Below are 21334 nucleotides of genomic sequence, written 5' to 3'. Positions count from 1 at the left end.
CTAATTTTTTGAGATAGGAATTTTTGGGTTTTCATGAGCTGTATGACAAAAATCATCAGTATTAAAACAATAAAAGACCTGAAATATTTCAGTTGGTGTGCAATGAATCTAAAATATATGAAAGTTTAATTTTATCATTACATTATGGAAAATAATGAACTTTTATCACAATATGCAAATTTTTTGAGAAGGACCTGTATTATGGGTTACGCTAAAATGCCCGTTCTGGAGAACAATCAGTTGTTTATGAAATTTAGAAATTATTGTTTATTCTCACCTTGTGTAAATAAATCAAATCCGTTCAGAAGGTCACACACCATATATTTGCACAAGTTACGTATTTACATATAACAATGTAGTATATTATATATATTTATGTACAGTAGATATAGTATGCAAAACTAAAATCAAGTCTCACATCTGCAGAGGGTGAGAACTCCACTCAGCCCCTCTTCAGTTGTGACTTCCAGTCTGTATGCTGTTGTTTGTTGCATTGTAAATGCAGCTTTACACTTAACTGCATGTACTTTCACTATGAAGAGTGTCCATTATGTTTTTCCTATTTTGTGTGTACTGTAGTCGGTATTTATACTGTGTGTGTGTCTGTGTGTGTGTGTGTGTTTCAGATGTGTATGACCCCTCTCTAATAGGTGATAAGCCTAAGTGGTATGCCCACCAGTTACAGCCAGTATTCTACCGTGTTTATGATGGGAACTCTCATCTGGCGGAGGCGCTGAGTGGACCCCTGCAGGAAGAGCCCAATGATTCAGACCCAACAGATGACAGGTTGAAAACACCCAATACACACTCATCCTTGCATAATTTGTACTCACTAACACACATAGAGCTTTATACACATTTACCTAAACTCATGCACAAATGCTATTGATTCTTTTTATATGTATACATACACAAAGTCTGGATTTATTTAATTTATTTTTTTTCCAAGAATTTAGATGTTGAATAAATAATTTTATTCAGCAAGCATATGTTTTCAGTTGTTTAGAAATTTAAGTAAAGAAGACTAATACAGTGTTACAAAAGTTTTCTATTTAAAAAAAATGCTGTTATTGTGAACTTTCTATATGTGACCCTGGACCACAAAACCAGTCATAAGGGCCAATTTTTCGAAATTGAGATTTATACATCATCTGAAAGCTGAATAAATAAGCTTCCATTTGATGTATGGTTTGTTGGGATAGGACAATATTTGGCCAAGATACAACTATTTGAAAATCTGGAATCCGAGGGTGCAAAAAAATGTAAATACTGAGAAAATCTCCTTTAAAGTTGTCCAAATGAAGTTCTGTGCAATCCATATTACTAATCAAAAAATAGGTTTGGATATATTTACTGAAGGAAATTTACTAAATATCTTCATGAAACATGGTCTTTACTTAGTATCCAAATTATTTTTGGCATAAGAAAAAATCAATAATTTTGACCCACACAGTGTTTTTTTTGGCTATTGCTAAAAATATACCCTAGCGATTAAAGCGATAGTTCACCCAAAAATGAAAATTTGATGTTTATCTGCTTACCCCCAGGGCATCCAAGATATAGGTAACTTTGTTTCTTCAGTAGAACACAAATTATGATTTTTAGCTTCAGGCGTTGCAGTCTCTCAGTCGTACAGTGCTTGGCAAATGGTAACAGAATCTATGAGAAAAAAAAACATGCACAGACAAATCCAAATTAAACCCTGCGTCTCGTGACGATACATTGATGTGTAAAGACACAAAATGATCGGTCTGAGCAAGAAACTGAACTGAACTGAACTGAAGCTAAAAATCATAATTTGTGTTCTACTGAAGAAACAAAGTCACCTACATCTTGGATGCCCTGGGGGTAAGCAGATAAACATCAAATTTTCATTTTTGGGTGAACTATCACTTTAAGACTGGTTTTGTGGTCCAGGGTCACATATGTCAAAGAATCCAGATATATAGCACAACTGTTTTCAACATTTCTAATAAGAAATAAGCACCAAATTAGAATATTGGAATGATTTCTGAAGGATTATGTGACATTGAACGTTTGGATAATTGTTGCTGAAAATTCAATTTTGCCATCATAAAATTACATTTTAAAATAGAAAACGTTTATTTTAAATTGAAATGTTCTAAAAACAATGCTATTTTTAACTATTTTTGGTCAAATAAATGCAGGCTTGGTGAGCATAAGACACTTCTTTCGAAAATATTACAAATCTTAACATGCATGCATTTTTGTGTTTAAACTGTTTTTGTCTATTTAAAACTATATTATTTGTTGCTGTTTATTTTAGTGGCAGTGACAGTGAAGCATACGACGACTCCAGCTCTTCCTACTCGTCTCTAGGAGACTTTGTGAATGAGATGATCAAAGGCGAAATACAAGGGGACACACCAAGTTAGCTTCTCCATTTTCAGTCTCTTTCCTGACAATAGATTCTTCTTCTTAGCTCTTCTTACCAATAATGGCTTCATAATCGTTATATTTACACTCTTTCTAGATGTTGACACCCTGACCCATGCGGCGCTGGGAGATGTGAATGAGGTAGAGATTCATGACTTCCAAGAGTATAAGGGGGACATCGGTGACCCAGATCCAGAAGGCCCCCTGGAAGCAGCGGACAGCCAGCCACTGCGGTCCAGCTCCAGCACGACGGCCAGTTCTAGCCCCAGTACAGTCATACAGGGAGTCAACCATGTCAGTCCTCAAACTACATGTGTACATCTAATCTAGAGGTAAGCATAGCGTGCTGTGGTCTGTAAAGTGTGTGTGTGTTTGTTTGTGTAGGAACAGAAGGAACCTGCTGAGGTGGAGGCGACAGAAGGCATGACCCTCCCTAACTCTGTCCCAGGATTGGGAGCTCCACCTTTTACAAGACTCCCTCCTGATCCGGTCCCTGTTGACCCAGCCAATAAAAAGCGAGAGTATGATAATCCCTATTTTGAGCCTCAGTATGGCTTCCCTTCAGAGGAGGATACTGAAGCAGATGAGCAGGAGGAGAGTTACACACCGCGATTCAACCAGAATCTCAATGGCAACAAGTATGTACTTGGAGATAATCCTACACAAACACTCAGAATCTATATATCAGCTGCACAGACCAGCTCTCAACATCCTCTCCTTGAATTGTGTGTGTGTGTGTGTGTGTGTGTGTGTATAGACCGTCTCGTCCATTGAGACCCAGCAGCCTGAAGCTTCCGGGTGAATCTGATGGGGAGGGAGACTCCAGAAATAGCTCTCCGAACTCCACCATCTCCAACAATAGCAACGATGGCTTCGGGGGACTCATGTCCTTCGCCAGTGAGTGGCCAGCTTAATACAACCTCTATTCATTCCTTAGTAGCTCATGCTCATGTTGCAAAATGAATGTTTGAAGATGTTTGTTAGATTTTTTTTTTTTTTTGCGCATTTTCTGTCTAGACAAAAACTAGAAATAACACTAACAGAATTGAGAAATATAAGAAGGTTACATTGCATTCTTTCAACTTTAATATTTGTTAATTCACTACCATTCAAATGTTTAGGATCACTACATTTTTTTTAAGGATTTAATCAAAAACAGTTAACAAAAGTTTGTCATGTGACACTAAACACTGGAGTAATTGCTGCTAAAAAATCAGCTTTGTCATAACAGCAATAAATTCAATTAAAAATCTATTTAAGTAGATTCTTTTATATTGTAATATTATATTGTATGTATGAATTATTTTGCAATAATTATTTTACATCATAATAATATTTCACAATTATATACACACTATATATATATATAATTTTTTAATTTCTTTTTTAAATTAAATGAATGCAGATTTGGTGAGCATAGGTGCCTTGTTTCCAAAACAAAAGCTTTGAGCAACAGTGTATATTAATATTGACTTTTTAAATGTCAGAATATCTTCAGTGGCATTTTAGCTTTTCTTAATGGTTTGAACATTGTAAAATTTCACTGGTATTGATACTGACAATTGAAATTTCTGGTATTGGTACTGCATTACACCGTGTCCTAACTACACACGATACACGCGATAAAAGGTATCTTTTCCATGTTGATCAGAGTTTTTGTCCTAACTAGCCACGACGGCAACACATGAAATTTCTATTTTAGAAATGGTTTCTATTTCCGCGACGTCGTGGCTGGAACAACAACATACAAACCAATGAGATTGATAATCTCAGGTACAGATTATGTGCTTTATTCCATGTTAAAATTGTCTAATATAAGTTTGACTATCAAATTGCGTGGCATTTATAGACATACTTAAAGACAGTTTACCTCAGATAATAAATTAAAGCAAAGATGTCAGTTAAAACTGTGACTCACTGCGAACCAACAGGCAAATTCCATAACAAAGATGGTATCAGTCACTCAGTATGTACATTTAGTAATGTTTGTTGTGAGTGCAGAGTGCTTCCAGAGAGAACTCTCCCACTCATGCTTCTGATTGGCTGTGATATTTGATTGATTCAGTCGGGTCGCCATGCAGTCGCGTCACATCTAGTGTGGACACCCAAACTGCTTGTCGCGTCGCGTGTAGTTTTTCTCTCTTATTGTTATGTATGGAATTTATTATGAAGCATATTGGGTTGCGTTTTTACTTATTTATCTTTTTGTATTGCCTAGGTGATACCTTATGTTTGTATTAAGTAGTTATATGATGCTACTACCCTACTTTAAATCCCCTTGTGGGATTAATAAAGTTTTTAACTTAAACAGTGTTACACAGAAATGTGTGTTCCCTGTTGTACATCTCACCTTAATCGTATGTGTGCAGGTAACCTGTATAAAAACCATGGCACCAGTTTCAGTCTGTCCAGTCTGGCTCTGCCTAATAAAGCTCGAGAGAAGAACACGCCATTCCCCAGCCTCAAAGGTACATACATCCCCTCAGATCTCTCCATGCGACCTTCTCGCTCATCCACTCATTTCGCCCCGTCTCATTTTTCCAGTCTAGTCCGGTTATCTTCTATTCTTCTTCGTTTTCTTCCTCTCCTTCTCTCCAAATCCTTTCCTCATCTTTCCTTTCCCTGCCTTCTTCTTTTTTTTACCTCTGGCTTTACGAAGGCAGTGTGACTAATGGTTGAATCACTCCAGTTAGATTGAACTTGTTATATAACATCCACTGAATTCAAGTAATTTAAGGCTCAAATAAGTAGATGTTAATTCTACTACAGTAATTCTGTAGCATAAGGAAGAGTAACACTACATCTGTTTAGTACAGGCACTAGGTTTAGAAAGGCTCCAACCTCAGCTGTTTAAAAGCAATAGTTCTTCTTCTTAGTTGACTTGTTTTCATTGTTCTGCTTTTTCTCTTCTTCTTTTATGATTTGTTGTAATTCTTTTAAAGAATATTTTCATTTTGATTTAACAGAGGACACAGATCCAGGTTTGTGGGAATGTTGCCTGATTTCTTTGTCTTTTATCCAGTGTTGCTGCCAGTGAAATTGATGAATATCTTGCCTCCTTTTTGCACTGAGAAGAAACTGATTTAGTGGAAAATGGGGGCATAGATAAATAGTTACTTTCTAAGCTAGCAACCACAGTTCTTATAGCTGTTGTTGTTATTGTTGACTTTATTTTCTGTTTGTTTATGATTTTGGATGATTGTATTGCTCAGACGATGCTGATGACAGTCCCGAGAGTCCTGGTATGTTTCATATCTGTAGCCTGCCCTGATGTTGAAACCAGTTGCTGTTTATAGTAATATAGACCCTTTGAGTCCTGAGAGAATGAGAAACTCCTAACTCCTAACTCCTGTCCTTGATGCTTGCTTTTACACCCCTGAATCTCAACAATAGCGCCAAACAGCACTTGTCATGAACTGATAATGTGTGCTATTTCAGGGTTGGAAAAGAAAATCTTGTGGGACAGCAGTTTGGAACCTCTAAGATAGAGGATATATCTGTGCTCACATATATCCACTATACCTTTCCTCCTCCTATTCTGTGATTGTTAGTAATGAACATATTAATGGTGGCACCTTAATAGACAACAGCCAGTTTGTGGTTGCATTTCAAAACTTTTTCTTTCTATACTGAAAGGATGTTTCTGTAGGAATGGAATGAGATGATTTTTGACTGCTCTTTGTGTTGTGTGCGGTGTGTTTTTTCCTTTATTTGTGTGTCATCTCAGTTGGAGACAGAGTTGAGGTCTGTTCCATTTCAATTCCACCTGAAAGATAACAAAGCCACGCAGCCACTCAGTACATTTCAAGCTCTGATCAGCTTCAGAACTAAAATGTAGTTTCTACTAAACTTGGCACTACTAAACTTGGTTTCCACCAAAGTCTCGATGAAGGAGACTTTGAAGTCTGGTGGTTGTGTAGGTGTTTTAAAACAAATCGATGATATGTCGAGGATTGTACAGTAGCTTACATGAACAGATATTGTGCCACTTTAAGCAGAGCAGTAGTATTGCTGCTTTTAAAGCTGGGTACAGGAGAAAACCAACAGAGCACTCCAGGACACGAAAGCACACTGCATTCCAGCATTCCATGATTTTTTTTCTTTTAATGTTCAGTAAACACACATGCACGCCCTTGTGTTGTCTTTATCGACCAGACAGTCCTTCCAGCAGTTTTACGGTGTCAGTTTTACCCCCTTTGCTGTCTCCTAAAAGTTATTTTTTGCTCTTTTCAGATTTCATATTTTTCAAACAGCATCAAAACTCACAGGAAAAACAAATATGATATAACAATATTAAGCAAAGAATTATGACTATCCTGATTTTAAAAACTCACAGTGAGAGAAATGAATCTAGTTTTCATGTCATGTTGAATATGATCATTCCTTTAAAGTTGTGATGAAACAAAAGGAACAGCGTCTGAATTGTACATCCCAGAATAATCGATTATTGGGAAAAATAAAATAAAATGGGGACTTTGTTCTGTTCATTGATTGTTTGTTGGATTTTAAGAATAATGCAACTTGCAGTCGATTTTGTTATGTTTAATTGGACTAAATGATTCGAGAAGTCTTGCTTGGTCACCTAAGAGAAGGTGTTTTCACCAAAAAATTGAGTTATGACATCTGATAAAAAATAAAAATAAAAAAAATATGTAAAATTAAAATATGAACAAATTAATTGTTCAAGTTAAGATGTATAACATCCATTTAAAAAATTGTCAAATTTTTAATTTCATGGCAACTTAAAATAAAAATATTTCAGTTAATTTATAAATTATTTTTAAAAGCACAATTTACTTATTAGAGCTGAAACATTGTTTAAATAATTTTTCTGCTTATTATATGCCATGGTGTCTGTTTAGTTTGTTCTTTTTATGAATGGAGTTTTGCAGAATGGCTATATTCTATCATAAATCACAAGCTATTCTGACCGAATGGAAGTCTGAAATGCTTGTATTTTTCTGATTTCAGTCTTTCTCTCTCTCTTTTTCATATTCCATGCTCTCTGCTGGTTTTCTCTGTTGTATATGTACATGTGTCCGGTGCTTGTGGTTGTGGGTTGATGTTTGGACTGGTTCTGTCTGGGCCGGTGTTGTTCTCTGTCCCCTCTTTGACCCCTGCACTAATTCTGGCTTCTGTGTCCAGTATTTGGGCTAAATTCTCTAATGGAGATTGTAACAGAGATCGGCCCGGGGAGCGGAGAAGGTGGGTTCCGCCCTTTGCTGCGTGAGCTGCATGCTTCTCCAAAGCCAGTCAGCTACATCTCCCAGCATCCTGTTCCACCATTGCTTCCTCATTTCCTAATGTCAGATGTCAGTCACTGTGATTGTATCTGTTTGACTCTTCTGTTTCACATGTCATGTGTTCAGCTGATGGACCGGACCTGTAATGTAAAAAGTAAAGGACTTGTGCTATGTTATATAGAAAGTTTGGGAAAAGTGCAGGTTAGAGAGATTGATGATCTCATTGAGGTTTATTAAGTTCTAGGTAGCATTTGGATTATCCTAAAAATGAGATATGTTGGGTGAGAAAATGTCCAGAATGTGCAGATCTATGCAGAAAGAGGCTACTTTTACTGTATCTTATTTATTTGAAAATAAATGTGTTGATTTTGCGGGAAGAAAAGGGGCAATTAGTCAGTCGTTATCGTGAAATAAACAGACTCATGATTATTGAAGACTGTTCTGAGCCACAACTGGGTCCTGATCCTCCCGTCTTTTTTTCCCATTATGACCTTCTGACTATACTTTATAGTTTCAGGATAGTACGATTTTTTGTATTGGTAAAAAAAGGCTGCATTTATTTGATAAAAAATACATTAAATACACTATGTTTAAATATAGTAAATATGGTAATGTTAAAATTTAAATGAACTGTTTTCTATTTTAATATATTTTAAAATGTAGTTTATTATCAATTCTCAGCAGCCATTACTCCTGTTTTTAGGGCATGAGTCTTCAGAAATTATTCTAATATGCTGACTTGGTGCTCAAGAAACATTACTTTTTATTATCACTATTGAAAATAATTGCACTGGTAAATATTTGTTTATTTTTTATATTTTTTTTTGATGAATAGGAAGTTTGGTAAAAAGAAAAAAAGAAAATAGAAATCTTTTGTAACATTATATAATTGTCTTTACTTTGATTAATTTATTGCATCCTTTATTGATTTTTGAAATTATTGTATTACTTTATGAACAGAAGAGTGCACAGAGTCACGTAACTGATGGGGCTCCAAACAGAAGCTGTCAGCTGGATTTTATAGATAGAGAATGCCATTGTTATTTAAATGTCTGCGTCTTCCTAGCAGCCTTGAATTCATAATTCATGTATTTGCTCTTTATTCTTGTGAGATGATTCAGAATAACTTCTTTGGCAAGTTTGTAATGACATATAATTATTCAGATTTCATTATGAGGCATGTAAGTCTTGTCTGAAAATATTCCCTGGCCAAATATAACGTGCAATCTAACCACACAGTGTGAAATGTGTGTGAAGATGTTTATCTGTTAATGTCCTTGTATGCAGCACAAACCATCCATGCACCCGTTGTGCTTCACACATGTATGAATGCACAGAGGCTGTATAGACACACACACTGTGTGTAAGTGTATGTGCTGTTTTGCCGTATACTCACAGCTAAGTGTGTAGTATGATCATCTGAACCGATAGGGCGTTTTTTATTCTTTTTTGTGTTTCTTGTTGCCGTGCAGTCCGTTTCTCACACATCCATTCTTCCACTCATCTTTCTCCCTCTGTTCTTTGCCTGTATGTGTGTGTGTTTGCTCCAACCAGCATCATTGCTCCTGTAGCTCTCCTTACTGCTCCAGTCCTTCAGTCGCACCTCTAACTGTCAGCGTTAGCATCATTAGTCATGTAATACCCCCTAACTGCAGTGTCCAAAAAACTGAGGTATAAAGGAATATAAGCAAGTTGCTTGAGTGTGTGTGTAAGTCTGTAAAAAAAGCTGTATGTGTGTTGCCCTTTACTTCTATTAATTCTGTACTATTACCAGACACAGGGTTAAAACATCTGTGTAGAGGCCTTAGACTGCACTGTGTTTTAATGCTGTTGTCTTTGTGTATCTGCTGTGGTGTTTATTAGATTAATGTGTTTTTAAGTGGATTGTTTACTAAAGAATTTTAAAGAAATTCATGCTTTATTTGTGAGTGTGTTTGTGTATGTATAGGTGGATAGGTTGGTGGATGGGTGGGTGTTGACACATGGAAGCAGGTTTCATGTGACACACATATACGTACATGTAAGGTCTATATCCAGTCTGACGACGTGAATGGTCTGTTGTAGGTGCTCGAGCCCCCAGAGCGCTGGTAGATCAGAAACCCTCTGTTATTAAGCACAGTCCCACCGTCAAGAGAGAGTCTCCATCTCCTCAGGGCAGAGCCAGCAACACCAGGTACAGCAATGACCCTCATATTTATTCATTTAGGTGTCTTTATCTAAAGGATCTTACAAATTAGAAAAATACAAGCAGATGTGATTACTACAAGCAAGAAAACACTACAAGTAGTGCTATCATGCATATATCACAAGAGTTCAATAGTGACCACCCACTTGTGCTTTAATTTAAGCACAAATAAAATAATAGAATATATATATCTATATATATATATATATATATATATATATATATATATATAAATTTATATATATACACTGCCGTGAAAAGGTTTTGCCCCCCCTTTTTTTTTTTTTACATTTTTTTTTTTTTAATTTTTTGCATATTTGTCACACTTAAAAGATTCAGATCATCAAACAAATTTGAATATTACACAAAGATAATGCAAGTAAATACAAAATCTAGTTTTTAAATGATGATTTCATTTATTAAGGGAAAAGAGCTTTCCAAACCTACCTGGCCCTACATGAAAAATTAATTGCCCCTCCTGTTAAATCAGAAGAGAACAGAAAAAAACACATTATTTTAGAAAGCTGAGTTAAATTTCACTATAGCCACACCCAGGCCTGATTACTGCCAGACCTGTTGAATCAAGAAATCACTTAAATAGAACACATCATGCGGCAATCTAAAGAAATTCAAGAACATATGAGAAACAAAATAATTGACGTGTTTCAGTCTGGAAAGGGTTATAAAGCCATTTCTAAGGCTTTGGGACTCCAGCGAACGACGGTCAGAGCCATTATCCACAAATAGAGAAACTTGGAACAGTGATGAACCTTCCCAGGAGTGGCCAGCCTACCAAAATTACTCCAAGAGCACAACGACGACTCCTCTAGGAGGTCATAAAAGAACCCAGAACAACATCTAAAGAACTGCAGGCCTCACTTGCCTCAATTAAGGTCAGCTTTCATGATTCAACAATAAGAAAGAGACTGGGCAAAAACAGCATCAGTGGGAGAGTTCCAAGGCAAAAGAAAAGCCACTGCTGACCAAAAAGAACACAAAGGCTCATCTCACATTTGCCAAAATATATCTTGATTACCCCTAAGACTTTTGAGCAAATATTCTGTGGACTGATGAAACAAAAGTTTAACTTTTTGGAAGGTGTGTATCCCATTACATCTGGCGTAAAACCAACACAGTATTTCATAAAAAGAACATCATACCAACATCCATGGTGATGGTAGTGTTATGGTCTGGGGCTGTTTTAAAGGGATACTCCACCGTTTTTTCATATTAAACTATGTTATTCCCTTAACTAAGACGAGTTGATACATACCTCTCTCGTCTCAGTGCATGCACTAAATCGCTCTGTCTTGCGGCGAAACTTTGTTAGCACTTAGCTTACCCCAGTTCATTCAATAGGGGCCAAGCAGAGAAGCTACCAAAGCTACTCGGGAGTACTTTGACTTGGCACAGTAATATCTTCACTCGTGAAAAGTCCTCTCACTGGCCCCCGTTCCCCACATGAAGATATTACTGCGCCAAGTCAAAGTGCTCCTGAGCACTTGCTATGGTATTCCGCCATACAATATAGTTATCCATTTTACACGCTTAGAAAAGCGCAACGTTTTGTTTTGTGTCACCGTCCTAGGTCGAGTTACACTACTCGAGTAACTGTATTTAAATAGGGAAAACGTGGAGGTGTTTGGTAGCTTCTCTCCTTGCACCCTATTGAATGAACTGGGCTAAGCTAAGTGCTAACAAAGTTTCGCCGCAAGACAGAGCGATTTAGTGCACGCACTGAGACGAGAGAGGTATGTATCAACTCGTCTTAGTTAAGGGAATAACATAGTTTAATATGAAAAAACGGTGGAGTATCCCTTTAAAGCTTCAGGACCTGGACGACTTGCTATAATTGATGGAACCATGAATTCTGCACTCTATCAGAAAATCCTGAAGGAGATTGTCTGGCCATCAGTTTGTGACCTCAAGCTTAAGTGGATGCAGCAGGACAATGATCCCAAACACACCAGCAAGTCCACCTCTGAATGGCTCAAAAAAAAAAAAAAAAGTTTTGGAGCAGCCAAATCAAAATCCAGACTTAAATCCGACTGAGATGCTGTGGCATGACCTTAAACAGTCCAATCATGCTCAAACCATCCAATTTGGCTGAATTAAAACAATTCTGCAAAGAATGGGCCAAATTCCTCCACAGTGATGTGAAAGTCAGTTATCGCAAATGCTTGATTGCAGTTGTTGCTGCAGAGAGTGGCACAACCAGTTATTAGATTTAATTACTTTTTCACATAGAGCCAGGCAGGTTGGGACAGCTTTTTTCCCTTAATAAATAAAATCCATATTTAAAAACTGCATTTTGTATTTACTTGGGTTGTCTTTGTGTAATATTTTTTTTTTTTTGATCTGAATCATTTAAGTATGACAAACATGCAAAACAAAAAAAAAATTCACAGCACTGTATATATATATATATATATATATATATATATATATATATATATATATATATATAAATAGCAATGTTTAGAAATACACTGTACATCTGTAATTAATGTATATATACATGGTACTTTTCTATGTGAAATTGTTTAAAACTAATTTATTCTTGTGATGGCAAAGCTGTCATATTAGAGTGATCCTTCAGAAATCCTGTATGTAGGCTGATTTTATGCTCAAGAAACATTTCTCATTATTAATGTTTAATGTTTAGAGGACTCTTTGATTAATAGAAAGTTTAAAATAACAGCATTTATTTGAAATGTAAATCTTTAGTAATATAATGCATCCTTGCTAAATAAAAAGAAATCTTAATGACTGTCTTGACTGATGGTGTTAAAAATATACCTATTGTTAAAAATATAGCATTAATTAATAACCTTAATTGAGATTTTTTTTTTACTATTTAATTTTTTTTATCCCTCTTCTTTTTTTACTTCAGTTGTGATTTTTTGTGTTATTTTGTTTTGTATATGTCTTCTTTCTTCTGTTGTGCTTTGTCTTTTTTCTGTGCAGTGAGAACCAGCAGTTTCTCAAGGAGGTGGTCCAGAGCGTGCACGATGGGCAGGGTGTGGGCTGGCTGAACATGAAAAAAGTACGCCGCCTGCTAGAGAACGAACAGCTCAGAGTCTTTGTGCTCAGCAAACTCAACCGCGCGGTCCAATCAGAAGAGGATGCTCAGCAGGAAGTCATAAGAGATGTGGTGAGTTAGAAGTGACGAGTCAAACAGCTGAATCGAAGCAAGACTTATGTTTAATTCATTATATGGTTTTGTGTGCCCATATATAAAGGAGATAAACAGGAAGGTGTACAAAGGCATGTTGGACCTATTGAAGTGCACAGTGTCCAGTTTGGAGCACTCATACACTAATGCTGGCCTGGGAGGCATGGCCAGTGTCTTCAGTCTGCTAGAGATAGCACGCACCCACTACCAAACCAAAGGTAATTCTCATTCAAATGTCCCAGTTAATTTTTTATGTGAATATTTAGCAACAAACGTGGTTTCTGCCTGCATTCAGAGCAATAGGTATGTACCAACACAGAGTTTTTGCTTTCGAGAGAGTCTTGTTTCTCTTCGCAGCCGTGTCCGTCTTGGTGTCAGTCACTTTTATATATCCTTGGGTTTCAGCCTTTCTTTTCGTACCTTTTTAGAGAAAAATCACCTGTAGCCTGCCTTCAGATTTAACTTCTATCCCTTGTGTCTCCATGTGTCTTTGCTATTATCTCTTCTTCCTTTTTCCTGTGCTCTGTTACCTTGGTGCCCACTTGTGGCTCACAGACCCAGAGAAGCGGAAACGGAGCCCCACGGAGGGGGTTAGCAGCCCGGGCAGTAAGGAGAGCCCATCGGGCCGAATGGAGAACGCCAGGGCAGCTGGTGTGCTCCTGGTACCCCGTATCCAATTGCCACCACCCTCCTCTGGAAAATCGTCACGGCAGTTTGATTCCCGGAGTCTGAACGAGGAGAATTTTATTGCCTCCATTGGTGTGTAAACTGCAGTCCCCATTGCATGCCCCCCCCCCCCACCCACACTGCTTGTTACGTTCCCTGAGCTCTCTGGGGGCAATGTGTCCCTTCGGACTGCATCCTTAATTTCATTAACTGTCTACACCGACTTTGTGCCAAAAGTTAAGACCTAAGTTGGCTGAAGAGTTCCTTTACCCAAAATTGAAAATTCTGCCATCATTTTCTCACCCTTATGTTGTTTCAAATCTGTATGACTTTCTTTCCTCTGTGGAACATTGCTTTGAAAGTCATTGGGGTCTAAAACATCACTAGACCCTTCATTCATGGACAGAAAAAACTTTTTTTTTTATCTGCTTTTGTGTTCCAGAGAAGAAATAAAGTCATACAGGTTTGGAGTGGCATGAGGCTGATAAAATGACAGAAATGTCTTTTTTGGGTGAACTGTTGGTTTAAACATTGTAGTTTGCGTGATCCTTCCAAAAACAGTTGTCAAATTCTCCAGTTCAGTAGCTTTTGGAGCCAACGAATATTTTAAGGTGGCATTGGTTGGTGTAGACACATTAGTGGAATATTGTGATGGATATGAACCCAATTTATGTAGACTTCTGGAATGTTCAGCGTGTGTTTTTTCAAATCCTGTATGCCAGTCCCAACTCCCCTTAAATCCATTGGATGCATGTTAGTGAAAGAGCTGCAGCTCTATGTAGCTGAGAGTGAAATAGTGGGACGGTGAAGGTCTTGGACTGTACCACTACTCTCTTTAAAAGGGTCCTGAGCTGTTGCTTCCCCTGTTAACAGTCCTATGATGAGCCCTAAAACTAACCACAGACGTCTGGCTTGTGGATTTTTAGGCCCAGGCCTCTGATTGGCAGTCATATCTGGGCCTGTGTACAGGGGACCGTTCACCCTCTCCAAAGCCCAAACCTCATAACCTTGCCTTGTCTGTCCTTTGGTAATAATGCACCTGCAATTCTACGGAATGTCACTGAGACTGCACCCCCTGCTTTTGCAACACCTCATTTCACCCACCAGCTGTGAGGCTGATTTGTCGTCCTCATCTCACACCTTTTGCATCTCCCAGGCCATCCACCCTCGACTTGGAGAGCCATTTCCCATTATGGATGACAAGAATGGGGAAAGAAAACCAAGGCATGAGGCTGATTTTGTGAATTCCATCATTTTGGCTCTTCAGGAACAGGGCTTAGGATGTTTTGTAATGGGACCCCATTAGCTTTAAATGATTGGATTGGTTTTACATGATGTCAGATCCTTCATTTAGCTTGCATATGGCTGTGTGATCATTGCAAAACATCCTTGTTTTGGAAAATGACACTTTGCACATTTATTGATTTTTTTTTTTTGCATTTTAGAAAAGACATCTCCGTGTTTTATTAACACGTATTAACACTGGAAAACTGATTTAAACTAATTGATGTATGAAATTTTGCTTTTCTGTATTATTCTCTCTGTCTTTCTCTCCTTGCTTGCAATGCATCTTGGGTAGAATTGTGGAGCAAGCACCAGGATAACAGAAAGCAAAAAGCTTTGGAAAAAGAACAGCGTAAGATCACTTCCCTAAGCACCCAATTAGACTTTCCTTTGCATAACTGCAAAACAGGGACTTTCTATCTGCACCAGTCCTTTTCCCTTAAACCACTTTCTATTGTTGGAAGAAGTAGATTTTGCCCCCAAATATTCAACTACTTTTCAAAAAGCCCATTTAGATATGTGGCCCAAACATTATTCCAAGGAATAAATTGCATTTATTTAAAAGGAGCAAGGTATATAAGGATGCAAAGTTAAAAATTGCAATCCATCCAAAGTCAGTATTGAGGTATAAAATAAGCCCTGTACACATACAGATTTAAATCACATTGAAATTAAATCAGTATTTCTAAGTGTGCAAATCTGACTCTTGACTAGGGATGTGCATTTCGGTCATTTTGACAGCTTGAGTACTTGACACGTATTAGCTTGGGCTACTTAAGAAACTCTGGGTGGGCAATGAGCAGAATGTCAGAAGGCCTTCTTTTGCCATTGTATCACACCATTGTTTTTTAAGCGTCTCACACCATGAGCAGAGCGTTTTTTATGATTTGTCGTAATTTTTAGTACTCTGGTACTAATGCCCATCCCTACTCTTGACAGGTTTGCTCTGTTTTTAACTTGGCAACTTTTCTTGAAAGCATTCACCACGATAAAATAGATTTATCTACATTTCTATCTATGACTTTCTACATTTATTTAATTTTTTATAGCTGTCAGGTAAATAAATGTACATTTGCAGCACAGTTCTATTTATAGTTACATCTCAAGGACTGAACACAGGCATGTGATGTCTATGATTTTCCACCTCCTTTTAGTTAATTATCTTACTTTTTATGCAAGTATGTAATAAGAGATAAACTACATTCTCCCACATTTAAGTAACTTGTTTCAGTTGAGTATTGAAAGAATTTCAAAGGATCTTGTTAGACCGCATGCATCTGTGAAAAAAATGCTGTTGTAAAAAGTTTCACTTTGATTTTACAGAAGATTTGGAATGCAGCTTTAGAATTTTTTTTTGTTTTGTTTTATTTATTTTTTGTTCTTGATGCCTCATACAGTACAGTGTAATCAGTTTTAACCAAGCTGGGGTTTGCAATCGCAATATCAGTTTCTTCATTTAAGAAGCAGTGAGTGCACTAGTTTAGCTGAAGCTTCCTCCTGTCTGATTGATTGACTGTGTTTGCCTGCATGTGTGACTGCTTCTGTCTGTGTGTCTGCGATACCTTGCGCTACTGTCAACTGATCTGCTTCTGTGAGTTTCCCCAATATGACCTCAAGCATTATTTGTTTCTCTCTGCCTGACCTGTGCAGTTTAATGAGTGGCAGCCGGCTGAATGGCATTATTCCCCTCGGTGATGGCTTCAGCTCGCTGTTAGTCATGAGACGTCCCAGAATGCTGTGCAGAGTATTAATGGATGGAAGAGCTGATTATGTGTTTTCTACAGGGGCTGAAGGAGCAAAACAGCATCTGGAAGGTAGAGACACTGAGGAAAAGAAATCACAGATCAGTGCTGACAGTGGCCTCAGTGTGACGTCTGGCTCACAGGTGGGTTAACCTAATATCGCGATATAAATCTTAAAACTTTTGACTATTTTATTTTGAAATTGAATGTATGTAAAAATACCTGTACATATTGTTGTTCATATTATTCTTTTTTTTTGTTCCTCTTACTTGTCCCTTCTGCAGAAGAGTGATACAGAGTCCCTGGCGAGCTCCGAGCCTCCTGCTCTGACGAGAAGCACCAGCCAGGACTCAGAGGCCAGCACAGTGGTAGGGCACGGCCATTACAGAGACACTGCCATCCTTTCCCCAAAATACCATCCAGATCATATGTAGTTCCCACAGACAGTCTTTCATGATTTACTTTACCACCTTTTCAGTTCAAACTTTGATAATTTTCTTTCTCCTATAGACCACGAAATTAGATTTTTAGGCAGAATGGTCTCACTGACCATAACAGTAGTCCATACTACTCGTATGCAGTATTACAAGAGTTCTGAATCTCATATCTAATATCCTGTGAATAAATTATTTAGGATTCAGTCTGTCCACAAAAGACTTGGAATACAGCTCAAGCTTGGAGCTTTTAGTCTTTTGAGTTACTTTCGATTTATACACTAATGTTCAAAAGTTTTGGGGTGTTCAATACCATTCAATAATTTTTTGTTTGTTTGTGAAAGAAATTAATACTTTTATTCAAAAAGGATGCATTTAATTAGTCTACAATAAAAGTAAATGCATGTATAAGTCACTTAAGATTTCAGTTTCAAATATGTGCTGTTCTTTTGAACTTTATTTTAATCAAAGAATAATAACAAGAAATCTTTAAGCACCCAGTCAGCATATTAGAATGATTTCTGAAGGATGATGTGACACTGAAGACTCGAGTAATGATGCTGAAAATTCAGTTTTCCCTGCACAGCAATAAGCTACATTTTAAAAATGTAAATCTATTTTAAATTGTAATAATATTTCACAGTATTGCTGTTATTTTTATATTTTGATCAAATAATTGCAGCTTTGAGTAGCAGTCTTTTCTCAAGAGCATTAAAAATATCTTAAACATCAGTATAAAAAAATCTGCTTATTGTCATCTTGCAGAAAAATCTCAAATCATGCAGATTTTAAACAACATTCAGATTTTTCATTTTTATAATGAACTATCATTAAGTAGCTGCATAATCCCTCTTGTTTGTCGTGCTGTTGCTGATGTCTGACCTTGGATCTGTAGGTGAGTAACAGCTCAGGTGAGACGCTGGGTGCGGACAGTGACCTGAGCAGCACTGCTGGAGACGGCCTGACAGGAAGACATGCTCAACATCTCAACCTGTCCCGGGGCACACTGTCTGACAGCGAGATTGAGACCAACCCTGCGACCAGCTCTGTGTTTGTGAGTATTTCTCTTTGTTTTAGTCATCCTCTTCACCGCATCCAATCAAATGCAGGATAATGAAAAAATGAATATGGACAATTGTCAATGTCACACAAATAGGGCAAGACTCATAAGCTGAAGCCAGGAGTGAAGGAACCTCTTGGTGTTAATAAGGGAGCACCAGCTCCGCCCCTTGAGGATGTTAGCATGAGGATCTATCTGTGTGAGGGGCTGCTGGGTAAGAGTTGATCCTCTTCCTTAATCCATTCAGCATTCCTTTCCTTCCATTCATTTTGTTTCCTTCTTTCTTCTCTTCTTTCATGTATGTTCTCACTGCTTTAGTAATCAACTTTGGCATATTTTTTAATGTCTGTGTTCATTAAAAATGATGAGGTATTTCCAAAAGTTTTCCATAACCTCAGTGTTTTCAAGTTGTAATAACATGTCTGCTGCTCAGAACAATGATTGCAACAGTTTGTTCTGTAAACTCTGCTTATATTCTGGTCATTAGAGCTTTGTAAAGTGTTCTGTTGATTTGCTGTTTTTCTCTTTAGCTCCAAATATGTCCTCATATTAACCAGCGTGTGATGAATTTTTGGTTTTGCATATCTCTGACAGCACACAGCTTTGCTTCTAACACTAACACTTTCTTTGCCTTTTGCTCTGCGGCCACCTCCTTTTCCCTCTCTCTCCTTTTTCTTTTTCTCCTTCCGTTTAATGCCACAAAGGGCGAGATAAAAGCTCAGTTTGGGACCAACTGGAGGATGCTGCCATGGAAACCTTTTCTCTGAGTATGGCTAAACTCTGCCTTTGACCTTTGGGATGTGTGTGTTTTGGGATTGTGAAGTTGTAGTAGTAGACACTACATGCCTTCCCTCACATCCATACTAAGTCCTGTATGGAGCATGTAGGGTGTTTTTTTGTTTTTCTCTAAGAAATGAAATATATTTGAATGTATTGTTGTGTGCATGGTACTGTTTGCATGAAGAGAGAATTAAAATACACAAGCCAGAAAGATCAGATAAGCCAACTTTATTTTGTAATTGAATGTGTTTGTGTGATTTCAAGGGGTATTAAAGCTGCTTGAGAGAATGGGAATGCTGAAACAATAAGCAGATGTATGGAGGCGTGTGTTATCTCTGTGTTAAAATTAATTTCATAAGGTTTGATAGCAAGCTCTATTTATTACAGCATGCTGCGCAGTTGCTTTGTGTGCTTGACGTCTTTCTGTTAATGTGTTATTTTAATACTCATTTATTCTAGTTTTTATGACTATGTCTTGAACATCTTACATTTACAATAAACAGTGTTTTATGCTGGCATGTGGAGTTGAAATACTGTTTTGCTCAAGTTAAGAGTGAAAATGTGTGTGTATGTGTAGGTAAGGAGCGTTCTACTCTGTGGGATCAGATGCAGTTCTGGGAGGATGCCTTCCTGGATGCTGTTATGTTGGAAAGGGAAGGAATGGGGATGGATCAGGGACCACAAGAAATGATTGACAGGTTAGTATGTTCTTTAAGTACCTACATTAGTGTTCACACCGAATTGAAATGGAAAAACATCCGCATAACTAGTCCAGTATGAATCACTTTCATTCATAATCCTCTGTTTTACATAATTCACTGATAGCAGAATGCATATTGGTTGTTCACATGCTTTTATATAAATTACACCCATCGGACCGTGCTGAAATGCTTTCACATGTTCTGCTCCGGGAGAATGACAACATATTGGAATGGTTTAAGCTAGAAGCTATTTAGTCATGCTAGGATTCAGTTGTAAACTGTGCTGTTGTGTTTGTATTATGTTGTCCAAATACGCTGTGCTGTGGTCTCTCAGGTATCTGTCTCTGGGAGAGCATGACCGCAAGAGACTGGAGGACGATGAGGACAGACTACTGGCCACTCTCCTGCATAACATGATCGCCTACATGCTTATGATAAAGGTAGACACATATATATTCAAGTGAATATGTACTAAAGATTTATGGTTCAAAAAACTTCAAATTTCTGTTCATTAAAGACTACTGGGGAAAAAAGTACTACTGTATGGCTTCCACAAAAATATGAACTAACATTAATATTAACTACTGTTCTCTAGGTCAATAAAAATGACATCAAGAAGAAGGTACGGCGTCTTATGGGGAAATCTCACATTGGCCTCACACACAGTCAAGAGGTCAATGAAGTCCTGGACCGCCTCGCACATTTGGTTAGAGCCGGTTAAATGAAGAGTTACAGCTATTGCATGGAAACCAGTGGCCAAATTAGGTGATGAGTGAATGGCTGATCGTTTGTTTTGTTGCAGAGTGGCCGGGAGCTTCCCATCAGGCCAAGTGGCAGCCGGCACATTAAGAAGCAGACATTCGTCGTGCACGCTGGGACTGATACAACTGGTGATATATTTTTCATGGAGGTATGAGTTTTGCGTGTCCTTTTATTCTATTTAACAAGTCTGCATGAAAACATATTGTAAATGAGCATTCAGTCCTTCTTTCCTCATCCTCGTGTGTGTTAGGTGTGTGACGACTGCATCGTCTTGCGCAGTAACATCGGCACAGTCTATGAGCGCTGGTGGTATGAGAAGCTCATAAATATGACCTACTGTCCCAAGACCAAAGTTTTGTGTCTGTGGAGGAGGAACGGTCAAGAAACACAGCTGAACAAGTTCTACACCAAGAAGGTAGGACACACATCAATGTAAAGGCATACTGTAGTACACACACACACCACATACTTCAAAATGTGACAATGTCTCATTCTCAGTTCACGAATTTGATATTGTTTCAGTATAGTCAGTGGAAACTGGAATCCGTCACTGTACTTCTGTTTCTCTGTTCTTGTGTGTTAATGTCGGGAACTGTACTACTGTGTTAAAGACAGCATGGAGCGTGCTGCCGCACGACAACAAAGCATCAAACCAGGTACATTGTGCATCCTTGTACACGACCATTCAAGAGTTTTGTGTCTGTAAGTTTTTTTTATTTTTTAATAATTATATTTTGGGGGGAAAAAGCCTCTTAGGCTCGTATATTTGATCAAAAATTACAGTAAACTCTTTTCTATTTGAATCCATTTTAAAATGTCATTTATTCCTTGTTAGCAAAGCTGAATTTTCAACAGGCATTACTCCAGTCTTCAGTGTCACATGATCCTTCAGAAATCATTCTAAT

The 21334-nt window shown here is 37.7% G+C and overlaps 1 protein-coding gene across 50 annotated transcripts in view; it reads left to right on the top strand.

Moving 5' to 3' along the window:
* Positions 1-21334, top strand: part of madd (MAP-kinase activating death domain) — a 60698-nt gene that overhangs the window by 30224 nt on the left and 9140 nt on the right. For 7 of the 50 annotated variants that reach the window (XM_042727779.1, XM_042727772.1, XM_042727777.1 and 4 more), the window contains 24 exons: positions 627-786; positions 2288-2391; positions 2495-2691; positions 2782-3035; positions 3155-3294; positions 4767-4865; positions 5610-5639; positions 7543-7602; positions 9705-9813; positions 12793-12979; positions 13068-13218; positions 13556-13759; positions 15246-15302; positions 16735-16835; positions 16977-17060; positions 18022-18180; positions 18283-18400; positions 18891-18953; positions 19544-19664; positions 20002-20107; positions 20263-20373; positions 20470-20577; positions 20680-20844; positions 21013-21085. In XM_042727779.1, the coding sequence (XP_042583713.1) occupies positions 627-786; positions 2288-2391; positions 2495-2691; positions 2782-3035; positions 3155-3294; positions 4767-4865; positions 5610-5639; positions 7543-7602; positions 9705-9813; positions 12793-12979; positions 13068-13218; positions 13556-13759; positions 15246-15302; positions 16735-16835; positions 16977-17060; positions 18022-18180; positions 18283-18400; positions 18891-18953; positions 19544-19664; positions 20002-20107; positions 20263-20373; positions 20470-20577; positions 20680-20844; positions 21013-21085 (2961 nt within the window). The remainder of the gene's footprint in view (positions 1-626; positions 787-2287; positions 2392-2494; positions 2692-2781; positions 3036-3154; positions 3295-4766; positions 4866-5609; positions 5640-7542; positions 7603-9704; positions 9814-12792; positions 12980-13067; positions 13219-13555; positions 13760-15245; positions 15303-16734; positions 16836-16976; positions 17061-18021; positions 18181-18282; positions 18401-18890; positions 18954-19543; positions 19665-20001; positions 20108-20262; positions 20374-20469; positions 20578-20679; positions 20845-21012; positions 21086-21334) is intronic. The other 43 variants (XM_042727799.1, XM_042727785.1, XM_042727781.1 and 40 more) reach the window with 16 other exon arrangements.

The sequence above is a fragment of the Cyprinus carpio genome, chromosome B7 (genome assembly GCF_018340385.1).
Source record: "Cyprinus carpio isolate SPL01 chromosome B7, ASM1834038v1, whole genome shotgun sequence".
NCBI classification, from domain to species: Eukaryota; Metazoa; Chordata; class Actinopteri; order Cypriniformes; family Cyprinidae; genus Cyprinus; species Cyprinus carpio.
The sequence above is the reverse complement of the archived record's forward strand: the minus strand, read 5'-3'. Positions and strand labels throughout refer to the sequence as shown.